This window comes from Lygodium microphyllum, chromosome 27, assembly GCF_053477565.2.
Source record: "Lygodium microphyllum isolate KBCC chromosome 27, Lygodium_microphyllum_v1.1.10, whole genome shotgun sequence".
NCBI lineage: Eukaryota > Viridiplantae > Streptophyta > Polypodiopsida > Schizaeales > Lygodiaceae > Lygodium > Lygodium microphyllum.
The window spans coordinates 13,473,694-13,501,113 of NC_141161.1; the positions used below are offsets into that span (position 1 = coordinate 13,473,694).

At 49.3% G+C, this 27,420-nt stretch overlaps 1 protein-coding gene across 19 annotated transcripts in view; it reads right to left on the minus strand.

The window, feature by feature from the left end:
• The window catches only part of LOC148012063 (protein ANTI-SILENCING 1-like), a 155,034-nt gene that overhangs the window by 18,365 nt on the left and 109,249 nt on the right, over window positions 1-27,420 (minus strand). For 18 of the 19 annotated variants that reach the window (XM_087669792.1, XM_087669793.1, XM_087669785.1 and 15 more), the window contains 3 exons: window positions 8,360-8,435; window positions 8,062-8,155; window positions 7,324-7,438 (listed from right to left, as the gene is read on the minus strand). In XM_087669792.1, the coding sequence (XP_087525918.1) occupies window positions 7,324-7,438; window positions 8,062-8,155; window positions 8,360-8,435 (285 nt within the window). Of the gene's footprint in view, window positions 1-7,323; window positions 7,439-8,061; window positions 8,156-8,359; window positions 8,436-27,420 lie in introns of those variants that run through there. The other variant, XM_087669794.1, reaches the window with a different exon arrangement.

Consider the following 27,420-nt stretch of genomic DNA (forward strand, 5'->3'; position numbering starts at 1 on the left):
CGCCAAAAGCCTCGTGACACTGTGCCTTCCAAATATGCCATCCAGTAAGACTCCCTATGATCTCACATACCTCAGAGCGGTCTGCTCTGGGCTCGAGTACCTGGCAGATGGGTAGAGCCTCCAAACCGACCACTGCACACGACCCTACCTCAATAATGAATATCGTGTCCTGCATCCCAACTTCATACAGAAGGTGACGGCCATGGCTGATTGCCTGCCAGCAAAAAGCTCCCCATGAGATACATCCAAGGCTGGGTGCTATACAGCGGAGGATGCACCATGTTCCTCTCCACACGAGCTGCGCCGCCTCACACAACCAAAGGCAGTGCTTCGGAGTTTCCAGAGGTTACTGTGTGCAACATTTACAATCTCCCTCCTTCTACATCTGGGCTAACCAACTCCCCACTACCAAACTCCATGTGCCACCAGCCATAAGGAATATGATACACTCCTCGATCTCCAGCTATCCCATAGGCGGTGCCAGAAGGTCCTCAGAAAGGCTACGTGATGAAAAAGCACCAACATGAGGCGATATACCAAACCGTCGCTAGGAGGACCTAGTTAACCACGAGAGCTCGGCCTGCTAGGGAAAGGTGGGTAATACTCCAGTAGGTTAGCTTCCTCCAAATAGAGTCAAGGATTGGAAGAAATTGCTGGGTGGGAGTGATATAGAGTCCCACTTGGAACCTCTGGGTCTGTGAAACCAGCCTTCCTTCTTGGAATGGGTGGTGATAACCTTATTTAAGACTTAATTACAGCAATAAATAAATGCGCATAGAATGAATTACACACTTTACCATAACATTCTTGGACAATAGACACCCTGTTGGCTCCAAAATTGGTGCCCCTTGCAGTATTTCTTGAGATTCTTCAATCTCCTCCTACTAACCAATTGCTCTTGCTGTCATAAATGACCAGCAAGCCTTTTGGGTTATTTGCCCCTTGATTCACCCAGGACTTCTTCTCCAATTTGACCCTTGGCTGGCCAAATGCTGCCCCAAATCAATTCAGGATGGGCTGGCTCCTGAGATCCCTTGATAATCTTCAATTATCAGCTGCTGCTTATTTCAGTCCCTTGAGCCTTCAATCTCTGGCACAGATCCCAAGGTGGCTGCTAACCCCTAATTTCTGCTGTAAATTAGGGTTTACTGCAGAAATTATAGATCAGCCCACCAAAAATGGCTGAGATCTCCTCCGAATGGCTAAGAATTGCTCAAAATGGCTGAGCATAGGCTGAAGGAGATAAGAGAATGCTGTAGAGAGAGAAATTTCTGAGATTTGTCGCGAAGAACTGATCAAAATCTGCTGCTGCCCTGCTGTACCAGCCCCAAATGGATGCACCAACAACAATAGGAGCATCATAGACTGTGATCTTCAGGAGAAAGTGCATCAGCAGCAATTGCCAGCTTCCCAAGGTCAAAAATATGCAATCTCCATCACCAAAATGGTCTCCACTGGCTGAGAAATGGCCCCAAAAGCTGGCAGCAACAGTCTAACACCTCTTTCCAAGAGCTCCAAAATGAAAAAACGAGATTTCCCTCTCCCTTCAGCCCTATTTAGCCTTTCCCCCACTTGCATGGGAAAGTTTTGCCAAGTGGCAGCTTTCTTAATCCATTTTCAGCAATTTCCAGTCATTTAATTAATTTTCAAAATTAATTAATTCTGAAAATTAATTCAACCCTTAATCCATGCCCAAAAAATTGACCTTGCCCATCCAAAAATTAATTAGCTAAGCCATTTGCAACCCAAAGTGGTCCCATGCATTAATTGACCCTTGGACAAGCATTAATCCATTAATTAATGCCTAGTCCCTAGTGTCACCACTAACACTTAATGGCCAATTAATGGTCCTAGGGGTAAACTGACACCAAAATTCGCCTAGAATCTAACAAGTGTAACTTGTTACAACTTTTGCCTTTGACACCCATCTTTTTCACAGGGTCCTTCAACCTTCGACTGTGAAAAAGTAGCTTGCACCTCACATGTGCAACACATGTGCATCTTTTAATTGCACATCTGATTAATCCTTTAGTCAAATGTCAATTAAACATAAGCAAAGCATCAAATTTTCGCATCCTCGTGACAGTCTGTAAGGAAACCAACCGACTTTCACCAGTTGATTTTTGCTTCCATTGTAGTACACAACACCTTGAGAGCCAATCTCACTCTCTCCAGCATCACCTCATCGTCCTCTATGTACAGTGTTGTATCATCTGCATACTCTAAGTCTAACAACTCTGTCTCCTCTCTCACTAGAAGTCGGAGGCCTCGTAACCCGCTCACACATGACCTGAGGAAGTGAGACATCGGCTCTGCAAAAGAGAAAGAACAAGTACGGGGCTAGGGGACAGCCCTGCCGGACCAATCTCTCTAGCCGAAACTCCTCCCCTCGCCTGCCACCTATGAGAACCCTGCTAGTAGCCGATTTGTAAAGTGCAAACACCTTGCCGATCCATGCCTGGGGGAAACACAACCTCACCATGGTGCCCTCTAAGAAGTCCCAGACCACCCTGTCATAGACTTTCTCGAAATCCAAGAGTAGTACAGCCAATCCCTGACCACTGTGATGGGTCCACTCTGTTGCCTCAAAGAAGGTGACGATATTGTCTAGGATGCTCCTATCCTGAACAAATCCTATCTGTGTCACGAATGATGTCTGGAAGCACGAGGCGGAGTCTCCTACCAATCATCTTCGCCAGTGGCTTATAGGCCACTGACAACAAGGTCATCAGTCTCCATTAGGATAGCTCCAACCAATCTCCCCCTTTGGGGAGAAGATTGATAAGACCTCACGAAAGACTCCTAGGCATCCATCCTGAAGTGAAAATCTCCTCAAAGGCCAGCAGTAAGGGGTCCTTCACCACCTTTCAGTAGGTAGTCAAGAAGGCCTTAAAGAGGTTATCCTCTCCCGGCCATTTCTGCCCGATCCTGAGTATGGAAAGCCTCCTCCAGTTCCTTCTTTGTGAAGGGGACTAGGAGGGAGCGTCCCATCTCCTCTGTGATGAGGGACAGAATGTGATCCGCGGAATGTGATCCGAGACCTAATGTCTACATCGCTATCCTCTAGCTGAAGCTGTCTCCATCACCTCTCGAAGGCTACGTATCTGCTCTCTTGAGGTGCGGGGCTTGTGCACCTGGAAAAATTCCCTGCACCTCGTGTCCCCCATCCGCGCACAAAAGGCTATTGAGGTGCGAAATGCGAACTCCGAGCGCCTGCCCTCTAGACCGACGATAGCTGCTCGTGCGCACATCTCCTGTGCGTGGAGGATGGGATCGCTTGGTACCTCCTGTAGTGATCTTTGTGTGCCTGCTAGGTCCTGCCAAAGTGCTCTCTCCTCCTCCCAGCTCTGTTGCCTAACCTATAGGGATACCTCTTGGCAAATACTGCTCGACTCGGCTAGGACCTTTGAAACCTCCTCTCCAATCCGGCCCCTCCTGCCCCACTCCCTAGACCAAATTTGCTCAATCTATGTCTTCACCTCCTCCCTTCTATAGATCGAGTCAAGGATCCGACATGATCGTGTGTCTAGGGCAGATGCTGGGGGATCAAGTGTCAGGAGAACCGGGCAGTGATCGCATAAAGTGGTGCCTGCGAGCTGCTCTACCTAGACTCCATGAGAGCATCCCCACTCTCCCATATAGAACCTATCCAACCACTCCAACAAAACTTCGCCTAGCCGCCTGTATCCCCAAGAGAAGTCCAACGACCTCTCCCTCCTATGGAAAGCTGGGTCTCTCCAAGCATCGCGCGCTCCTAGTGCCAGTAGGAAGACCTCCCATGCCTCCTGCTCCTCCCCAACCATGCCCTGATAGTTTTTGCCTCTGCCCTGCTGGTCCTCTAAGGCCTCCAAGTTCTTGAAGTCCTACTGCGATCTCCACCCAAAATCTACTACGTGCCCTAACCTCAGTAGGGACATAGACATTGGGGACTCCAAGGCACGAGTCCGCAATATCCAATTTGATCCATAGAACCCTCCATGCCACGATCGTCCCGTGGTCTCATACACACGCGGTGAGGCAGGAGCCAACAAAGGTGCGTACGCCTCCACTCCTGTCGTGGGCACCAATGGCGTGCTCCCTGTAAGTGTGTGAACTGCCCAGGAGTACCTTCCCTACACTAAGGGTGGATGGGAGTGAGCTTGTGCTGCTATAGAAGTAAGATGTGGACCGGCAAGGGCACTCTACAGCTCCTACCGAACAAATCAGCTTCCTGGAACCACTTGCTCCACTATAGTGGAGGCTATTCACATTCCAGGATGCAAGATGTAAACTCATAGGAAAAGTTATGACTAACTGAACAAGCATTTGTTCCGTGTGGAAGCTGCTGTGAACGAAGAAGAAAAGCTATGAGGCATGCGGATACGCTTCATTGCCGGCCTGGAGGGTGAGCTCCATTCCCCCATGGTATCCCTCGGGCGGACCATGGAGGTGATGGATGCGCCTAGTGGTACCGCCAGGGCATCTATCAACCACGCTGAGAGGCAAGACTATGTACACTAGTAGAAACATGCCACCTGTGCCAGTGGCCACTCGATCACATCCATCAGAGCTCTCCACTGCAGAGGGGCTCCAAAGATAATGCTTAGATGTGGGACCTCGGCCCCAGCCCACCAGTTAGTGTCCATTATGCAACATGGCCACTGCTATGGGAGAAAAGTGCCAATCCACTTTCTCCCATCCATTGTGACATGTGGTCTGCCACCTGGCTCTTCATCTCCTTCTCTATCTGAGTCGTTGTCCAATCTCCTATGTGAGAGATTTGAAGGAAGAAGACGTAGTTTGGTCCATCTGGTGATGCTACTAGATGGACCTTGCCGCTCCTTGACTTGCGTATCACGAAGATTCCCACCTCTGGGGGTAGTGGGAACTCTCCGCGCTCTGCAACTCTCAGGTAAGACCACGGTCCGCTGCAAAAAAACTCCTGTGATAGCAGTTGCGCTTGCCTCGGAAAAGTGTGACGAGTGGCATGAACAGGTGAGCTGGTGGCTGTGTGTGGGGGGGGGGGGGGGGGGGATGTCACCTGTACTTGGTGGGGATCGGGGGGGTTGGTCTGCGGGGATGGTGGTGGGGAGAGGAAGGATTGAGGGATGGTGGGGTGGTCAAAGGCACATGGTGGGTGGGCGGGCGGGATGTGGGCCCTCGGGTAAGGTGGCCTATGACGCCTCTGTGGGGGTGGATGTGTATGTCTATGGTCTTCACGAGTGGCTTCTTGTTGCCGTGCATGTGTGTGAGGGGCTGACTACGGCCCCCCCTGTTGTCTCCCTCTTTGTCGTCTCTGGACCCGTATAAAGCCATCCGCGTCCACTTGTCGACCTATCGACGAAGCCACCTTAGCTCGGAAGCGCGTGCACTTTGCTGCCAAATGCCCAAAGTCATGGCAACGCAAGCACTGCCCTGGCTGCCCAGTCACAATAACCTACGGCCTGAAGAGATATCCACCTGCCTCAATCTCTAGAAAATGTGGTATATTCTTTGTCTCTTTCACCGCCACCCGTACCTTTGGGACTCTTGCGGCCGTCACTGCATCCGCAAAAGAGGTGGGAAGGACAGTGTCGAAGAATCGTCCAAAGTCTTTCACAAGCTGGCGGTACTCAATCGACAGTTCGGGGAAGAGTAAGGTGAACGGGTATCGAAGGAAACTGTTGTGGAGCGCGAATGCCTCCACTGTAAAGCCACTGTATCAAGGGACCATGTAAATGACCCCCTTCGTGGAAGCATAGGGAGAACTGGCCACTAGCTCATGGGCTACGTCTGTCGAGGTGAGTCGTACCCTGAAGATCCCTTGCCCCATGAGAATCGCCTCCATGATCTGCGCCGTGCCAATGCGCAACGTGGAGTGAAGCCAATCCCAAAGCTGAGCCCTAGATGGGGAGTGTTCTACGACCTGACCAAAGATCGTTGTTTCTTTTAGCTCCATCTCTGTGGCACGGACTGCTAAGAGATGTTCCTCAAAGAGGAAGACGTGCAAGGTATTTGACTAGGGGGCACTCGCAGAATGCACCGGCATCTAACTAGAGGTTTCCATTGCGCGTTCCTACTGAAAACCTACCAAAACACACTGTTGTACTGCCGGAGAAGAATGTGTTCCTGCAAATGGAGGGAGCAATGGGAGGGGGCTACTTTCTGACGATGGCGCAGGCACCGGGCGATTACGCCAGCCTGGAGCCGCACAGGTGGAGAGCCTGGAGCCACAGGGTGGAAGACAGCGGGGGCCTGACTGGAGTTGCTAAGGGTGGTGGGCCTGAATCCTCCGCCTGGAGGTAGCGCAAGGGGGATACCAGGGCAGGGGGCGGGGGGGCGTGGGGGGAGAAGGATTGCAGGCAGGCGGAGCCACAGGGGGGTGAATGGATTGCTGGCGGTGGGAGGCTCAGGAGGCGGCGCGAGTGAAGGTGCAAGAGGCGGGCACCACAGGGTGAGCAGGGAGAGGCGCAGTGTGGTGGCACGGAGCGGGAAGCGCAGCATTCTGACGAGAAAGGGGGGGCGCAATGGTCAGACAGCGGCGGTGCTGATCGATGGGATTCGATGGCAGGGGCGAGGGCAGCAGCGCATCAGTAGGGAGCTATAAGTCGCTCAAGAGTATTCTAAGAAGACTCAATCTTTAATGCATCTTTAAAGAGCAAGCATATATGTTGTTGCAAGTCTCAATAGGGCTGAGATTTTTACCAAAGGATTGGCACAGGTCAAGGAATAGGACTGATATAGTGGTCAACTGGAGGGTCTCCAGATCTCAAGCTTCACCGCTAATTTTTACATGAACCAATCAATCAATTTGCTACTTACCAGAAGCATTCCATGGAAAAGAAGTAGCCAAATGACAAATAGGCTTCTACTAACTAGTGCATTCTTCCATTCGTTAGTGAAAACTTTGATTTGGCTGGTTGAATTTCCAAATTTTCAGCCATAGCAGTAAAATTCAAAGAATCCATACAATCATCTGTACTGTGCTCTTCATTTCAAGGCATTGATAAATTTCATCAGTGTACACTTGGGCCAATGGCTGTGAAGCATTATGCAATAGAAATCCTTGCAATGTTCCTTCTTCTGTAATATATCTCAATGTAACAGCAGGGTAGGATGACAATGGCATAAACCAAAGCACCACACATCCCCACTCCCTTGCTCACAAAGAGTGCTTTATTCTATAGATTTTCCTTCTGAATTGTGTGTTGATGCCCCTAATAAAACAAACTACCACCACAAAGAGTGCTTTATTCTTGCATTTTCCATCTACAAATGCATGCTAATCCCCCCATTCTAAAGTTCAAAAATCATGTACATTTCTTTTCACAAAGACATTCATGAAATGAAAAGTTTGGAGCATACCATAACTTCATCTTGTCGTTGCTTCCAAGATTTAAAGTTGTCCAAGGGAAAATGACCTGGAAACCTAGCAAATTCCCGAGCTTCATCCGGTTTCACCTTGATTGCTATTAGAGGCCTAATGACATCAAGATGTTGACAAAAATCACAAGAACGAAAAACAAGTTAGGCGACAATGTGATTTTGACATTCATCGCTGATAATAAGTTTGGAATCATTTATCTCCCCCTCTCTCACACACACGCATGTGCGCACACACACATGCACACCCCTATGCACTTACACGCATCCACCCATTCACACACATCTGTGCATGCACACACACTCACACCTATGCACTTACACACATCCACCCATTCACACACACCCGTGCACGCATACATGCACACGCTCACACCTGCGCACACGCCTGCACAGACACGCACGAACATATGCACACCCACACACTCCCAAACACCCCCACACACGCACATATGCCTGCACAGGCACCCGCACACATCCCCACACACACACACACATGCACATATCCACACATGCGCACACACACACACACACGTGTGTGCATGCATGCACATGTATGTGCATATGTACAGTATATGTGTTGAGACATATGTACATGTACCCATGCACACAGATGCAGGGATACACGTGTGGCCACTTGTGCACATTGCAAAATCTGCCCCCCCACAGGAAAGAGAGCAGCAGAAAAAGGACAAGGAGCAAGGGTTTCAGATTCAACACCTTTTACTACTGGTCAGGACAAGGCAACTTTCCTCAAGCTGTTGGAAAGCCAATTCTGCTGATGTCTTAGTTTCAAAGACAACCAATGCTTCTCCTGTATTAACCAGTTTTTAGGAAAGAAGGCCATAAGGTTCAGCAGAATTCAAATCACTTCATTACATAAACCAGCAGAAGTAGCATTGATGGGTAAAGCTGCTCTGCTTTTATCATTTGTGAGGGTGGACCTCTTGATGCCTTCATCCTTGAAACAATCAATTTCGTTCAATCCCAAAAAAAAAAAAAAAAAAAGACCAGTTACCAGAAGGTGTCCCTGCAGTACATCCTGGTACCATTTGAGCATCGGAAAAGCCTTTGAAATTAGACTTCATTACATCCTGTCAACAGCAGGAGAAGTGAATACATACACATAAACACAATCACACCTCCTCCCCTTTATCTAGAAAACCCTCTTTCCCCTCCCCCCTCAAGAGGTGCAAAAGAAGGAATATGAACACAATGATGCAAGCAGAACATTCCATAACAATTAAAACTCTTCAAAGTTCCATAATCATGCCTAAGATCTGAAGCTGTGGAATGCAAGCTTGCCTACAAACAGAAGTTAAAATTGGAATTGTTTTGGTTTTCCCTTGCTTTTATCCTGCTTAACTGTTGAGAATTACACTTGGAGCCCTTGTGGTTTTCCTTTCTTATATCCTGCTGGACTGTTGAGAAAATAGCATATTATCACCTTTCTTAGTTGAAAATCAAACACTGGTAGCATAAGAAAGGATCTGTATTCATTTAAAAAAAATTGTGTGCTATTATCAAGTTGTATAAGAAATTCTATTGACACCTCGGAGAGACACATCCCCCCCCAACCCCCCAAGGGGGGCCCCAGGAGGTAAATACAAAGTACAAGGAACTCTATGAAGAGTATCTAAGTACATCAGAAATACAATGGTTGTGTGAACAACTAATCGGATGAGCTAAAATGCCAGACCACCTGAGGGGTAGTATGAAAGGAGCTGTCTGAATCCCAAATCTGCAGGAAAGCCTCTCTTTTCTTCCTCATTCTCTCAAAGCTTCCATGTATCCAAATCTTTGATAAAGACTCCCTAGAGGATATATCCTGAAGGTCAATGGCTTGGCTACATCCCTCAACCCATATGAAGAGAAATTTTCCTAGGCTTGAAGTTGTCATGTAACCGCCTCCAAAAGTTGTGTAGGAACTCATCAGAGATTCCGTCTCTGTGCCAATGGGGTGGCTGCTGGTGCTCCAATATTGCTCATCTATATCCTCCGCTCTGATCTGGTAGTGTAGACAAAAAGGGGTACGTCGCATGATCTGTCAAGGAGAGGATCCTTTCACACCGACCCTCCCGAGTCCCACTAAAGTCTCTATAGAGGCCTCCTCTCATATATTGAGCTAAGAAATGCATTACATGATGATTAGTAACAGCCCAAAACATGCTTATTTACCGAAAAATGCAAAACGGTGCACAATTCAAGAGAGTTTTTGTGAAACCCTAATTTGGGAGGGTCCATCCACATCTATATATAGGCAGGCTGCCCCCATTCAATCTTCATCCTTTTGTACAGGTTTCTCACTCTACCCTACAGATTTCAGCCATCAACCACCTACCATCTGCTGTCTAGCCATCACTGACTGCAGCCCATCACTATCCGACCCCAGGTGGCCTATTTTCAGCCATGGCCCTACTGTTTGGAGATCTCCATCTTATGCATCATCATAGCACCTAGTCATCCTGCGCTTTCAGCATCTAGGGTGAGGTGAAGGCTGCTGCCATCTCTCGCACCAGGCGACTGCTGCAGTACCTGTGCTTTTGCTGTCCAACAAGCCGCCTACATCAGCAAACACCTCTCATGTTGTCGCCTAACAGTTCTCTGCCTCAAGTGATTAGTTTTCAACCTTCTCTGGTGGTATGGTGACCAGCCTCTGCTGCCCTTCATTTTTCAGCACTCCCTATTCTCCAACTGGTGGTTAGAGTGGACGCCACTCTCCGACGCTACTGCTCTGTCCTTGGGCAGCAGTCAGTCCTTGGGCAGTCCGTACACTCTTGGGATCCATCTCCGGTGGACGACACTCTCCGACACTACTACTGCTTGGACAGTCTGTCCGTACACTCTTCATTCATTTATTGTTTTCATTCACTTCAAAGTTGTGTTCTTTCTCTCTCCTGCTTGTGTTTGTGTGTTTGAGTTTTCAATTTTGCTTTTAGGGTTTGAATTTTGCACGTCTATGTCTATATCGTTGTGTTTTTGTCACGGTCGTACACTCTATGTTTCCTTAGTGCAAACCCTTGCAACTACTCCACAGTTTTCTTCACATGATATCAAAGCTGGTGCTCTTGTAAAGAGTATCCTACGGATATTGTGCAATGCTCGGTTTTGTGTGATACGCACGAATGACTCGTAACCAAGTCACAATGTCTTAGTCACTTGTATATAAACTTCAATAGAGGGGGCCCTCAAAGCAGACATCCTTCATCAGGTATATCTACATATTCTGTTTCATTTAAGCATGTGAGCCACTCTTCTCAAATCCCTCCCATCCCACCCTCTTCCAGCCCACACCTCGATTTCCTCTCTTCTTCATTCCAAAACCTTGGATTACACTCGAGATCCGCATCCTCCACACTAGGAGTTGGAACCTCCATTTCTGCTCCTAGCATATTCTCATTCTCCATTCCATAATCACACTTTCCTACCCCTTCACATCACGGTGCAATGTTACAGGAAATGCCACCCTTTAACACTGCACCATCCACTTACCCTCCAATCACTTTGCACAATGGGGCTTCGTTACAGTGCATGCCGCCCTTTAACACAATTCCCTCCATCTTTCCGCAGTGAGCACATCATTTCCCACTGGGATGGCTGTGATGGGCATCCCCCTCACTACCCCCAATCACATACCTTTGACCTCTCAAATGCAATGATTTCCATCCTCTACTTATGGTACGTCATCACACTTTCCATGGGTCACTCCTACACAAGGATTCCCCTCCTCTACTCCACGTGTCCCTATCCCTCCTCCATGGGCTCCTCATGCGGTTACCATGCCCACGCCTAGCCAATCCATGGCCATATTCCAATCCGCTCTGCACACTTCCCGCATGCATGGAGATGTGAAATGAACCGAGTATTAAAGGATAATGAAAAAATCTAATTGTATGTATCAAATAGTATGTTAGCATGCTTGTTTAGAAAACTAAAGGAAACCCATACAAAATGGAAAGCAGTCGATGGTCTTTCCTGATGAAAAATAATTGACAATTGGATGGACTTGATAAGTTGGATGCCTTTCTCAAAAGCAAATAGTAGAGTCGGACACTAACTTTACATAGGGTTTGGTCTTAGGTTCTGATTACACAGTAAAGCTCTAGTCTCTTACTCTCTCCGAACTGAACACTCGTGCCCATCACATCGCACTATTGACACCGCCCCCTGGCAAAGCACCCCACAGCCCCCCCATGCTCGTCCCACCCAGCATGACCACAGGCCTCCACATCCACCACCCATGGAGGCGTCACACGCTACCTCACCAAAGATCACACAACCCCCACACGCACCCCCCCCCCCATGGTTCCCCCTCCGACCCTACGCCACAACCCCCCCCCCCCCCTTCCAGGGCCACCGCCCCCCCCCCCCCCCCCCCCAATACTCGCCTCATATCTCCGACCACCCCACCATCCCGCTGATCCTCACCCAGTACAAGTGACACCCCCTCCCTTCCCACAAGAGTGATGAGCCCCATACCTACATTCTCCACTCACCAGCAACCTAATCCCCCCCCCCTCTCCCCACACAGCCACCAGCTCATCTGTCCCTGCCGCCCGTCATACTTTCCTGAGACAGGCACAGCTGCTACCACAAGAGTTCTTTCGCAATGGTCCGTGGTCCTACCTAAGAATTGCGGAGCATAGAGAGTTTCTACTACCTCTGGAGGTGGGGATCTTCGTGGTACGCAAGTCAAAGAGCGGCAAGGTCCATTTACTAGCACCACCAAATGGACCAAACTATGCTTTGTTCCTTCAGGCCTCTCCCTCCGGAGATTGGACGATGACACAGATAGAGGAGGAGGTGAAGACTCAAGTGGCAGACTACATCTCCCAGTGGATGGGAGTAGGTGGACTACCACTCTTCTCCCAACAGTGGCTTGGTTGCATGATGGACATTAACAAGTGGGCTGGTGTTGAGGTCCCACATCTGAGCATTATCTTTCGAGCCCCTCCACAATGGAGAGTACCGATGGATGTGATCAAGTGGCCCCTAGCATAGGCAACCCGTTTCTACGAGTGTACAAAGTCACGCCTTTGAGGCTTACTAATAGATGCCCTGGTGGTACCACCTGGAGCATCTATCACACCTGAGGGCCACCATGGGGGAACGGAGTTTACCATCTAGGCCTGCATCAAAAGTGTATCTGCATGCCCCATAGCTCTTCTTCTTTTTCAGCAGCCCGTTTGGTCACTCACAAGTTTCCCTATGACAAACACATGTCTATTTGATCACTCACAAGTTTCCCTACGAGTTTACATCTTGCATCTTGGAATGTGAATACCCTCCACTACAATAGCGCACATGGTTCCAGGAAGTTGATTGTTCGGCAGGAGTTGAAGCCTACACTTGCCCGACGGATCAATATCTTACTTCTGCAAGAGCACAAGCTCAGCCCCGCCCACGCCCATCGGGTAGAGAAGGTACTCCCAAGCAGCTCACACACTTACTGGGAGTACACCATCAGTGTCCACCATGACAGGAGTGGAGGCATATGCATCTCTAATGGCTTGAGCCTCACCGCTTGTGTACGACCACGGGACGATTATGGCATGGAGGGTTCTATGGATCAAATTGGATATACTGAACTCGTGCCTTGGAGTCCTCAATGTCTATGCCCCTACTAAGGTTAGGGCACGCAACAGGTTCTAAGTGGTGACTGCAGCAGGACTCCCAAAGATAGACTCCTGGGTTGTTGAAGGAGACTTCAACAACATGGAGGCCTTAGAGGACGAACAGGGCAGAGGCAGAAATTACCAGGGTATGGCAAGGGAGCAACAACAATAGTGTACCCCAAAACAACATTTTGACAGCGCCGAAAGGACAGGCCGTTTCGAACCAGGATGGAAACGAGAGACCGCCGTTTCGGGATCCTCCGGCCCGTTTCGAGTGGTTATCCAACACCAAAACTCGTTCTCCTTCCCAACTTTGGACTCGCGCGCACGGCACACCAGTAGCTCTCGCCTCCTTCCCCTCGGACTTGCAGCTCCCGTCTCCTCCTCTTCCTCTTCCTCTTCCCCTTCTTCTTCCTCTTCCTCTAAGCTCTTCTTCTTCTCCTTCTCCTTCATACTTCTCCTTCTTCTTCTTTTTTCCTTCTTCTCCTTCTTCTTCCTTCTTCTTTTTCTTTCTTCTGCCTTCTTCTCCTTCTCCTTCTCCTTCTCCTTCTCCTCCTCCTCCTCCTCCTCCTCCTCCTCCTCCTCCTCCTCCTCCTCCTCCTCCTCCTCCTCCTCCTCCTCCTCCTCCTCCTCCTCCTCCTCCTCCTCCTCCTCCTCCTCCTCCTCCTCCTCCTCCTCCTCCTCCTCCTCCTCCTCCTCCTCCTCCTCCTCCTCCTCCTCCTCCTCCTTCTTCTTCTTCTTCTTCTTCTTCTTCTCGAATCTCCTCCTCCTTTAATCCATTACCTAGGTCCTAACTCCTAAAGGCCAATCATATCATGGTGCAAGACCCATATTCGAGGCATGTCACTCCAATGAAGGGATATGAGGACTCCGGCGGATCAAAAAAGCGGCGGTGCAACTGTTGTGGATTGAAGAAATTACGGAGTGTAACGCACGTGAAAGACCACTTGGCTTGCGTTCCCAATAAAGACATCGGGCCTTGCGCAAATGTGCTGGCAAAAGTAGCAGTAAGTCTCCATCTTTGGCGCCGAAAGCGTATAGGTATTAAGCTAGAAGAGGATGAATCAACACCACATTGGGCTAATGAAGCACAAGTGGGGCAAAGAGAGACTAGTGGGCCTAGTGGCGCTAGCCAAATTGGAGGTGCTAGTCGCCCATAAAAAATAAGTGCATCCATATCCGTATCGGGTCCACATGCAAAAAGGACCTCGTTGCCATCTTCTAGTGGTGGTGGGAAAAAAGGCTCCTTGCATGGTACAAGTATCCATGCAGGACTTCAGAGGCAGGCAGATGTGGAGGCAACTAGGAAACTCACATGCTTATTTATTCGGTGTGCTATTCCTTTCAATATGGCCACTACACATCACTGGAAGAAGACAATCAGGACAGTAAGCTGCATGGGGTGTGAGTGGAAAGGTCCTTCCGCAAATGCATTACGCACACGCGAGCTTTTAAAGGAGAAAGAATCCATAGAGGCTCAATAGGACCCCTTGAAGGAGACATGGGTGAAATATGGATGCACAATATTATGCGACGGATAGTCAAATATGGGCCGAAGGAATGTTTACAATGTTTTGGTGTCTTCATGTGAAGGCACCATGTTCATTAAGGCCATCGATGCCTCTGCCTTAAGTATTACCATCACAGGAGCTTTCATTTGGAAGCACATGGGACAAGTCATCATGCACATAGGAGTCCAAAACGTGGTGCAAGTGGTGACAAATAATGAAAGCAATTGTGTGTCTATGGCACGTATGCTTGAGGAGGAGTTTCCTAGCATAGTATGAACTCCATTTGCATCCCATTGCCTTGACTTGCTTATTGAAGATGTTAGGCAAATATCTTGGGTGGATGACATTTTCAAGACGGCAACAAGCCTGGTAAGATTTGTGAAAAAGATACCATCCATCACAAGCATATTTCGAGCCAATAGCACACTTGAGCTATTGAAGCCCTCCACCACTAGATTTGCTTATATCTTTATTGTATTGGAGAGGTTGATACGGGTCCGTCCAAATTTGATACGGGCCATTGCATACCAGGATTGGCTCACATGGAGTCAGAGAGAGTCTCCAAAGGCTCTTGCTTTTACACGCAATATTTTAAATGAGAGTTGGTGGATTGAGGCAAAAGGCATTGGTGAAAAGTCTCACTCCTATTTACACTATATTACGCATCATTGATATGGAGGGGAGCACTTCGAGGCTTCTATATGAGTATATGGATAAAATTGACGAGGCCTTGCTTCGCCACAATTTTTTGCCCCAAGACAAGTAAGTTTTTGTTTAACTTTTACACATGTAATTATTTGGTATAAACGACTCCTTCATGATTGATCATCGTTCTAACTTTTAAGTCTTTAACTTATTTTATCTATAGGGTTGATGAGATTCGTGCAGTGTGGAATGCACAATGGGATTGATTCCATAAATCAATCCATGTTGTCGCATGTATCTTGCATCCCCTTTGGCGTAGTGAAGAGCAGCACACTAGCGAGGAGTTAGAGAAGGGCTTCATGGAGTACATGAGGCACCTCACAAGGGATGATATAGATATGATGAGAAGAGTAGAGGATGATTTGATGGCATTCTGCAATCATTCTCTTTATTTTGGCCGACCCACAACTAGGCTTCGAGAGACACAGCTTCAACCTATCTCTTGGTGGAAGAAATATGGCAATTGTGCTCCTACTTTGGTATGTGACTGGTGACTTTTATATTTTGAATCTTGATTATCTAATGCATTATGCAACCTAGGTAACAAGTTCTATAATCTATTGCCCACTAAAATGTTGATTTTGCGGCATACATATTAGCAATTTCCAAGTACTTAATCTCGATCTCTTAAATTTGAATAGAAACACATTGCCATTCGAGTCCTCTCGCAAGATTGTAGTTCAAGGCCTGTTGAGAGGAATTGTAGCACATGGGCTCTCTTCCACACCAAAAAGAGAAACAAGCCCTTAACTGCCCAATTGGAGCGTTTAGTGTTTTGCCATTGCAATCTCCAGCTTCTTGAGAGGACCGCTCTGTCCCGTGAGCCTTCACAAGTAAATTCGTAATTATTAGTATTATGTATAATTAACTTTTTAACCTTGAGTCCTTGACACTTGACATTGCTAAATTACTTGGAAGTTGGATTGTAAATTGTGATATGTATGAACATTGAATATATTGAATCTCCTCTCATATAATATATCTTTGTCTCGTTCACCTTTATAGGTGAATGTTGACAAGATCAATTTAGAGAAGGTGCGTGACATTCCGCAGATACCAGAGGAGAAGCGGGATATCTACTCCATGCTCTATGAGGAGCTATCGGCACTGGTGCATGAGACTCGTGCATGAAGGAGGGTTAGAGTGAGGGCCACACGTGTCGTGCATCACAGGTAGAGTCAGAGCCAAAGTCTGAGGATGAGGCTGAGACTGCTTCATCAACTTCTCGATTAGAGTCCTCCGAGTTGGACGAGGAGATGGTGCGTAGATCCTCACAGTCCGAATGACTCGTGATATACAAGAGTCAATTTAACAGAGCAGAGTCCAAACTAGAGTTGTCAGTTGTTCATTGATGTTGATACTTATAGCCTCACTGAACTTTGGAGTTTTGACATATTATTCACATGACATAGTTACTATCATTGTATCTTGATCCCACTTATTATGCATCTTGATTCTTGTTCCATTATTCTTGATGTCACTCTTCACTGCTCTTTACATCATAGATTATTCGTAAGTCATAAATTCTAATTCATTTTGTTGCCTTATGTTTTGAAAATTCAGTCTTAATTGTATTAAGATGTCTTAAGTTTCAACCATTGAGTCCTCAGTCTTGACTCCTTAATCTTCACTCGTGAGTCATGACTCGTGAAATGTATAATGAATCATGATTTCAATCATATGACATGGACTCAAAAGTTTTGTATCGAATTTGAATACATGTAGTAGACATTGATATATTGAATACAATATTGTATTTCTTTTAGTGTACAATCCGAAACGCCGTTTCTCCGTTTCCAAAATTTGGCCGAAACTCCGAAACTTCGCCTTTTCCTGTTTCCGTTTCCTCCCTTTCCGAAACTCCCCCGTACTATGAGCAGCAAGCATGGGAGGTCTTTCTCCTCGCAGTAGAAGCAAGTGATGCTTGGACAAACCCTACCACTTTGTCTGACCATTGCCCGGTTCTCCTGACACTTGATGCCCCAGCCCTGGACACATGATCCTGTCTGATCCCTGACTCCATCTACAGGAGGAAGGAGGTGAGGAGGTAGATTGAGCACCTCTAGACTAGGGAGTGGTACAGAAAGGACTGGATCGTAGAGGAAGTTGCAGAGGTCCTAGCCGAGTCAAGTAGGATCTGCCAGGAAGCAGCCCTACAGGCCACGCAACGGAGCTGGGAGGAGAAGAGAGCACTCCGACAAGACCTAGCAGCCATGCAGAGACTTCTCCAAGAAGCATCGAGGGATCCCACTCTCCACACACAGGAGCTGCGCACAGGGACAGCCCTCGCCGACCTCGAGGACAAGCGCACTGAGTTTTCCTTCCACACCTCAGCAACCTTTTCTGGGCAGAAGGGAGACACGATGTGTAGGGAGTTCTTCTAGATCCATCGGCCCCGCACTTCAGGAGAGCAAATTTGCAACCTCCGGGATCAGTATGGGAGGATTCGCTTTAGCCCAAATGAGGTGATGGAGATTACCACTAACTACTAGAAACATGTTTTCTAGCAAGAGGCAACCTCAGCTAGAGGACAGCATTGTAGACACCAAGTCTGGGACCACATCCCGTCCCTTGTGACAAAGCAAACGGGACGCTCCCTCCTAGACCCCTTCATAGAGAAGGAATGAGAGGAAGGTTTCCATGCACAAGGACGGGCAGAAATGCCACGAAGAGGACAATCTTTCTAAGGCCTTCTTCACTACCTACTAGGAGATGGTGAAAGACCCTCTATTGCTGGCCTTCCAAGAGATTTTCAGCTCAAGAGGGATGCCAGGTCTTATCAATCTTCTCCCCAAAGGGGGAGACCCGGTTGGAGCTATCCCAGTGGAGACCAATCACCCTATTGTCAGTGGCCTATAAGGCACTAGCCAAGATGATCGATAGGCAACTCCGCTCCGTGCTTCTAGACATCATTTATGGCACACAGACAGGTTTTGTCCAAGATAGAAGCATCCTAGACAATGTACTTTACCTTCTTTGAGGCAACTCAGTGGGCCCAACACAGTGTTCAGGGATCGGTTGTACTCTTCCTAGACATCGAGAAAGCCTATGACAAGGTTGATTGGGATTTCTTAGAGGACACCATGGTGAGGTTGGGTTTCCCACAGGCATGGATCCTCGGGGTCTCTACACTTTACAGATCGGCTCTACCAGTAGGGTTCTCATAGATAGCAAGAGGGGACATAAGTTTCCACTGGAGAGATCGGTCCAGCAAGGCTATTCTCTAGCTCCATATCTGTTCCTACTCTTTGCAAAGGCAATTTCTTACTTCCTCAGGTCACATGTGAGAGTGGGCTACATGGCCTTCGACTTCCCGTGAGGCAGAAGACGGAGCTGTTAGATTGAGAGTATGAAGATGATACCGCACTTTACATAGAGGACGATGAGCTGATGCTGGAGAGAGTGAGACTAGTTTTGGAGGTGTTTTGCACTGCAGGAGCGAAAATTAACTGGCGAAAGTCAATTCGTTTCCTTACGGACCCGAACTCTAGCACGGAGTAGGCGTCCACTTGGGATTCAGATGGGTGTGCAAAGGGCAGACCGTCTGATACCTGGGGTTCCGAGTGGGACTCGACATCACTGCTGTGGGCTCCAGTACCTGGCGGATGGATAGAGCCTTCAAATGGACCACTGCACACGACCGGCATCCCGGCCTCATAAAAAAGGTGACAGCCTTGGCTGATTACTGCTAGCAGAAAGCTCTCCATGAGATACATCCAACGCTTGGTGCTATACGGCAAAGGATGCGGTATGCTCCTCTCCACACGAGCTGTGCCTCCTCACATGACCAAAGGCAGTGCTTTGGGTTTTCCAGAGGCTGTTGTGTGCAACGCTTACAACCTCCCCCCTTCTGCATCTAGGCAAGCCAACTTCCCACCGCCAAGCCTCTATGTGCCACCAACCATACGATACCCTTCTCGGCCTCCAGCTATACCATAGGCGGCACTAGAAAGTCCATCAGAAAGGCTTCGTGATGCTGTGCTCCACCCAGTGCTTGCTAAGTGACGGCGCCCAATCCATAACCTCCTGCATTAGTACGTGTTTGCGAATCCTAGCAGTGTACTCCAGGAACCTCGGTGGCTTCTTGGCGACCGCAATGGCCGGCCATAGCCACTCTCCTAGATTCCACTCCAGCTCATCAAGTGGTCTGTCCTCCCAGATCCAAAGACGCCACTTCCTGAGCTCCCTCCAGAAAACATAGAGGTCCAGCCGCTATGTCTTCCCCTTAAGGCCTACCCCCCGAATCCTCCTCCATGAAAGGAGAGCTATCCCCTCATCCTGCTGCCCTCTGTCAAGGGCCAAACGCCCCCCCTCCTAAACGACGAAGAAAATCCCCTGCGGGGCGCTGCCCACTCTACCTGCCACCTATAGGGGGATGCCTGTTGATGAAAACCTAGCGGCCCATACCTCCCCAAGCTCTATCAACTCTCGTATCGAGGGAGCAAGCCACTCTAGAGGTATCCCTCCATCTATCTTCCTTCTCCTCAGCTTCACTCCTCTCTGGCAGCCTGATACACGCTGCAGCACCTCCTCGTCCACCATCCTGTACACCTCCCACCAAGTCCTAATGGTACAAGCCGGGTCAACCTCCCAACCAACCTCAATCTATGCCCCTTCCCGATCTTTGACCTAGGGGTTCCAAATCACCGACTGACGGTCTATCTTGTCCTAACAACCTGGGGGGCTCTGGATTAGGGCCTTACGGAGGCCCTACCACACACGAAGTAAGTTGCGTAAAAAAGGTGATTTGGGAGGGGTGCTCTGGGGGCTGACGTAAAGATCCATCTCAGGGACGGCCTCCACTCCCCACCCAGTCTCAGTGTACAATCCTAAAGACCCTCCTACAATAAGACTTTCGAGGTCTGCTCGCCCGGTGTGAGGCCGCAGACAACTAGCTTGCCCAAGAGGGCCATACTCTAATACTCTGGGTCTATGATCCCAAGCCCTCTCTCTTACCGATGCCGTATGATGGTCGCCCAAGCCACCTTGGCCCTGGAATCCCTGGAGCCATCTGAACCTGACCAAAGGAAATTCCGCACTAGGCGGCGAAGCTGCACTACGCAGGATGAGACAAAGCACCAACACGAGGCGATATACGAGGCTGTCGCTAGGAGGACCTGGTTGACCACCAGGGCTCGGTTGGCTAGTAAGAGGCGAGTCGTATTCCAATAGGTCAGCTTCCTCTGAATAGAATCGAGGAGAGAAAAAAGTTGCTGGGCAAGAGTGATGTCGAGTCCCACCTGGAACCCTAGGTACCAGACGGTCTGCCCTCTGCTCACCCATCTAAATCCTAGGGGTACGCCCCACTCCGTGCTAGAGCCCGGGTCTGTGAGGAAACCAACCGACTTTCGCCAGTTGATTTTTACTCCCGCTACAGAACAGAACACCTCAAAAGCCAACCTCACTCTCTCCAACATCAACTCATCGTCCTCTATGTAGAATGATGTGTCATCTACATACTCTTGAGTCTAACAACTCAGTCTCCTCTCTCTCACTGGAAGTCAGAGGTTGCGTAATGTGCTCACACGTGACCTAAGGAAGTGAGACATCGCCTCTGCAAAGAGTAGGAACAGGTATGGGGCTAGGGGGCAGCCCCGTCGGACTGATCTCTCCAATCGAAACTCCTCCCTCACCTTCCACCTATGAGGACCCTACTGGTGGCCGATCTGCAAAGTGCGCAGACCCCATGGATCCAAACCTGGGGGAAACCCAACCTCACCATGGTGCCCTCTAGGAAATCCCAATCCACCATATCATAAGCTTTCTCGAAATCCAAGAGTAGTACGGCCAATCTCTATGTTGAGCCCATCACCTCAAAGAAGGTAAATACATTGTCTAGGATGCTCCTATCCTAGACAAAGCATGTCTGTGTATCATGGATGATGTCTGGAAGGACGAGGCATAGTCACATACCAATCATATTTGCCAATGCCTTATAGGCCACTGACAATAAGGTGATCAGTCTCCACTAGGAAAGCTCCAACTGGTCTCTCCCTTTAGGGAGAAGACAGATAAGGCTTGCCGAAAGACTCCCTAGCATCTGTCCTAAAGTGAAAATCTCTTGGAAGGCCATCAATAGGGGGTCCTTCACCACTTCCCAATAGGTAGTCAAGAAGGCCTTAGAGAGGCCGTCCTCTCCCGAACATTTATGCCCATTCTATGTATGAAGTGGCCTCCTCTAGTTCCTTCTCTATGAATGGGATACGAGGGAGCATCCCATCTCCTCTATGACGAGGAACGGGATGTGATCCCAGACCTGTTGCCTACATCGTTGTCCTTTAGCTAAGGCTGTCTCCAGCTAGAAAAGACGCCTGTAGTAGTCGGTGGCAATCTCCATTACCTCGTCTGGGCTAGAACAAGTCCTCCCATTCTGATCCCAAAGGCTGCGTATCTACTCTCCTACGGTGCAAGGCTACTGCACCTGGAAGAACTCCTTTCACATCGTGTCCCCCTTCCGCACCTAGAAGGTTGTTGAGGTGAGGAAAGAGAACTCTGAACGCCTGTCCTCTAGGCCAGCAATGGCTGCTCGCGCACGCACCTACTGTGCGTGGAGGGTGGGATCTCTTGGTGCTTCATGTAATAATCTTTGTGTGGCTGCGAGTTCCCGCCACAGTGCTCTCTCCTCCTCCTAGCACTATTGCCTAACTTGTATGGCTGCCACTTGGAAGATTCTGCTCTACTTGGCTAGGGCCTTTGCTACCTCCTCTATGATCCGATCCCTCCTGCCCCACTCCCTGGCCCTAATCTGCTCTATATGTCTCGCCACCTCCTCCCTCCTATAGATCGAGTCAAGGATCTGACAAGATCGTGTGTCTAGGGCACATGCTGGGGGATCAAGTGTCAGGAGAACCGGGCAATGATCGAACAACGTGGTGCCCGCGAACTACCCAATCTGGCCTCCACGAGAACCACCCACTCTTCGACATAAAACCTATCTAACCGTTCCAGCAGGACTCCACCTAGCCGCTTGTATCCCCAAGAGAAGTCCAGCGACCTCTCCCTCTTGTGGAAGGCAAGGTCTCTCTAGGCATCGCGTGCTCCAACTGCCAGCAGAAAGACCTCCCATGCCTCTTGCTCCTCCCTCGCCATACCCTGGTAGTTTCTGCCTCTAACCTGCTTGTCCTCCAAAGCCTCTTGGTTGTTGAAGTCCCCACCAACAATCCAGGAGTCTACCTCTGGGAGTCCATCCGCGATCTCCACCCAAAACCTACTGCGTGCCCTAACCTCCGTAGGGGCATAGACATTGAGGACTCCAAGGCACAAGTCCCCAATATCCAATCTGATCCATAGAACCCTCCCTGCCACTATTGTCCCGTGGTCTTGTACACAAGCAGTGAGACTCAGGCCAATAGAGGTGCATACGCCTCCTGTCGTGGGCACCTATGACGTGCTCGTAGTAGGTGTGCGAGCTGCCGGGGAGTACCTTCCCAACCGGTTGGGCTTGGGTGGGAGTGAGCTTGTGCTCCTGTAGAAGTAAGATGTCGATCCGTCCAGCAAGGACAGGCTGCAACTCCTGCCAAACAATCAACTTCTTGGAACCATGTGCCCCACTATAGTGGAGACTATTCACATTCCAGGATACAAGGTGTAAGCTCATGGGGAAACCTATGACTGACCAAACAGGCATCTATTCAATGTGGAGACTGCCGATGAGGAGGAAAAATATGGAGCATATAAGTACGCTTTGCCGCCGTTCTGGACGGCGAACTCCAATCTCCCATGGTGGCCCTCGGTCGAACCATAGGGGTGATAGATGCTCCATGTGATATTATCAATGCATCTATCAACCATGCTGAGAGTTGTGACTCTGTACACTGGTAGAAATGCACCACCTGTGCCAAGGGCCACTCGATCACATCCCGCGGAGGTCTCCACTGTAGAGGGGCTCGAAAGCTTATGCTCAAGTGTGGGACCTCGGCACCAGCCCACCAATTAATGTCCATCATGCAACCCGGCCATTGTTGTGCAAACAGTCCTAGTCCTTCCTGTCCCATCCACTGGGAGGTGTGGTCCGCCACCTGACTCTTCAGCTCCTCCTCTATCTCTGTCATCGTCCAATCCTCTGACTGAGAGGGTTGAAGGAAAAAAGCATAGTTTGGTCCATCCAGTGGTGCTAGTAGACGGACCTTGCCCCTCCTTGACTTACGAACCATGAAAATCCCCACCTTGACAGGTAGTGGGAACTCTCCACGCTCTACAACTCTCAAGGAGGACCATGGGCCACTGCGGAAGAACTCCTATGGCAACAGTTGTGCCGGGAGGCAGGGGCAGATGAGCTGGTGGCTGTGTGGGAGGGGGAGCGCTACTAGCACGAGGAGGATGTAGGTATGTGTGGCTCTTTACCTCCTGTGGGAGGAGGGGAGGTGGGTCTGGGGGGATCACCTAAATCGGGTGCGCATCAAGGGGGTTACTCAGCAGGGGAGGTGGTGGGCGGGGAGAGGATCGGGGATGGTGGGATGGTCAGAGGTATGTGGCGGGTGTGGAGGGGGACTCGTGGTCCTAGAAGGGGGGGGTTGTGGGCCAACGTAAAGGGGGGCATGGGAGGTGGTGGTGGTTGGGGGACTGTAGGATCTCAAGTGATGTAGTTTGTGGTGCAGGTGATGGATGTGGGAAACTGCGGTCCTCCCGGGTGGGGCGGGCAGGGGCTGTGGAGTGCTCATCCGAGAAGGCGTCGCCCACCCTCCTACTCCCTGCTGTCGAGGCTGGGTCTGAGGAGTTGGCTGCAGCCCCCCCCTGCCATCTCCCTCTCTGTCGTCTTTGAACCTATATGAAGTCGTCAGCTTCCACTTGTGGACCTGTCGACAGAGCCGCCTTGGCTCCAAAACACGTACAATCTACTGTCTGATGCCCAAAGTCGTGGCAACGCAGGCATCGCCCTAGTTGCCCAGTCACAATGACTAGTTGTGCCTAAAGCAATGACCTTCTACCTCAATCTCCAAGAACTTTGGTATACTCTTTGTCCTTCACGGCCACCCGTACCTTTGGGACTCTTGCAGCTGCCACTGCATCCGCGAAGGAGGCAGGAAGAACTGTGTCAAAGAGCCGTCCAAAGTCCTTCACTAAACTGATGTAGATGACCCCCTTCGTGGAGGCATAGGGCGAGCTCTCTACTAACTCACGAGCTGCGTCCGCAGAGGTGAGTCGAACTATGAAGATCCCTCGACCCATGAGGACTGCCTCCACGATTTGTGAAGTGCCAATGCGCAGCGTGGAGTGAAGCCAGTCCCGCAACTGGGCCCTCGATGGGAGTGTCCAACGACCTAACCAAATATCGTTGTTTCTTTCAGCTCGAGCTCTATGGTCCGAACGGCTAAGAGTTGTTCCTTAGAGAGGATGATGCGCAAGGTGTTTGAGCGGGGGGCACTCGCAGAATGCGCCAACGTCTGACCACGGGTTTCCATTGCGTGTCCCTGCTGGGAACCTACCAATCACACTACTGTGCTACCGGGGGAGGAAGCTGCTGCAGGGGGGAGGGAGCAACTGGATGTGTGGGGAGTTGATGGCGAGAAGAGGAGGACAGGAGGGGAAAATACTTTTTTCCAATGGGTGGTAAGACTGCCTGCCTGGGCCTCAAGGCGCGCGCAGGGGGGGCACAGGGCCGGCACGATTGGAGGCGGGTGGGGGAGCAGGGCAAGTGGCCGTAGGGGGGCGGCAAGCGCAGGGCTGACAGCCACGATGGGGGAGGGGGAGGGGACTGGCACAAGCGGGGGATTAGACGGAGGCCGGGGATAGCGTCCTGACGCGATGGCAGGAGCTTCTTGTCCTGCAAAAATGAGAGAGAGATGCTCGAGTCTTGACTCTTGAAAGTTGAAAGGGAGGGAGACCCAAGAGGCCCGAGGGTTGGGTTAAAGTTGAAAGAGCAAGAGTGAGAGAGAGGGGATGGGAGATGAGAATGGAAAATGCTTTGATAGGGTGCGGCCAGCGGGATAGAGGGGATGGGAGATGATTTTTGAGAATGGCAAATGCTTCGAAGGGTGCGGCAAAGAGGGGATGGGAGGTTAGATTTGAGAATAACAAATCACAAGTCCATTCAAGAATCAAAATCCATGGTATATAGACTCCATGGTATATAGACTCCATGGTAGTCTAGTGTCTCTCTATCTATGTCGGATCCTTGCAGAGCAAATTGTGGGGCCCACTCTTGCTCAAGTCTCTACATAGAGGGTTTGGGAGACTGAAGTAGCAAGGACGTGTTCAAAGTCACCTTCCCTTTGTGAACCTATTTCTATTGGCAAGTTCTCTGATCAAAAGCCTAGGTTTCTTCAGTGTGGGCATCTAGCTCTCATATCACGTAAAGAAATACTCCTTTACAAATAACAACCACAATCGTACAACAAAGCACAAACTGATAAAGAACACAAGTAGGGTTAGGGTAACTGAGAGACAATGAACACTAAAGGTTGTATCTGGTTTGATCTCCCATCCCTACCAAGTATCTCTGCCAGGTATACTGGTTCTGGCATCGGGATCTCTCTCTAATGTAGCCTCTATCTCTAGAATCCCGGTCTTCATAGCTGACATGCTACTCTAATCTCCTCAGCTCTCTGGACTATCACCCCCCTCTATACCAATATTGTGTGTAGTCATTGTCTAAAAGAAGTATTGATCAAGAACTAGCCCAATAGAGGCAGATATGATGACTCCATGACAGATCTAAGAGAAAATTCATCCCTAGAAAGTGTGGGGTATTTGCCACGAAGCATACTATAGACTCTAAATTTATAAAATATAGTGCTCCTCACCCTCCTCCACCTAACACAATCTACATATCTGCATTGCACGAGGGATAAGAGCTTCTCTCTCTACCTCGATCTCAAACTAATGGGATGAGACCCTAAGTTGGCCAATGGAACCTGCATCTCATATGGCATGTATACATCCAAATAGCCAAGTCGGACAATGAAGTTGTCTACTATAGTCCTTAAAAATGGGATAGTAGGATACCTTCTTAAGGAGGGACTGTCGAGGTGAGACCCATGTGTGTTGTATGTGTAGCCTGTAAAGATCCTCAACTTCCTCTAGGAGTGAGAGAGGAGTATGGGGGGGAAATCAGGGTTGTATTGGAAGTGGTGGAGGTTGTCCATGTCAATACCAAAACCTATAAGCCACTGCTCGACCTGTGCATACCATGAGATCACACATCTTGTCTAAGCAAGTTGTTGAGTAGCCGCAAACGCTCTCCTAGGGCATTAGTCACCCTAGGAGAGGGGACAAGTGGAGGTGGCAAACTCATATGTTTACTTGGAGTCACCTTTACTACATCGATGGAGAGGTTCGCCATGGCGCAGGTGGCCAAGGATCGACTCACATGAGGATATACTGCTTTGGCCAGTTGGAGCGACATTGCCACCAGGCACATTTCCAAGAGCCTCGCACACAAGGATGGCGATTTGATACACTGGTCATACTAGACATGATGTATGGTGCACCATTTTTGACCTGTGGCTTGACTACTTATTGCCATAGATTGAGAGATCACAAATCATCATGCTCTCACGGATGATTCGCAACAACCACATTAGATTATTAGAGCAGAGTTTGCTACACCCCCCATGATGATAGGGGCTCTCTTCTAGACCATCAACTTTATCCATAGAGTGCGGGCCATGCATCTAGATTGCCAAGTTCACTCTTTCTTTGGAGATGGGGAGCTATGTAACCTGCAACAGGAAGGATGGCCAGTTTCATTTCCGGACTTCCTGATAGCCCCAACTATTCCTTCATTCGAACCAAGTGCTGTTGCACACAGTTAGAGAAGTTGGTAGAGAAGACCTAGGCGAAAGAGCATATGTCACAAAGTGTGGATAAGGACCGTCTTGAATTGCTCACAATGGCCCACTTGTGTGATAGACATCCAATAGCATCACAACGCTGGTTTACCGTCACATCAGCATCATTCCTCTCACCACTCAGACGTGGAGGCTTACCATGGATAGGATTGAGTGGCTAATACCATAGGCAACCCACTTCTTCAGCAACACAAAGGCAGGGCTTACTGCCTGGCTGATGGAGGCCAACTCTGCAGTTCAATAGGCCAACATTGCCCCTCTCCTACACCCTCAAACTAGCATAGGGAAGTGGATGTGACTGTATTTCTTTGAGCTTCACCAATTTTTCATCTTCAACTATGCCAAGCAAGAAATTGTTGGGCCGCCCTTGGCAATCATCATGAGTCCCCACCTGGCATCCTCATGCGGCTATTAGTCCAGTATATGAAACTACCTACAAAAAACTAGACCTGCAAATTG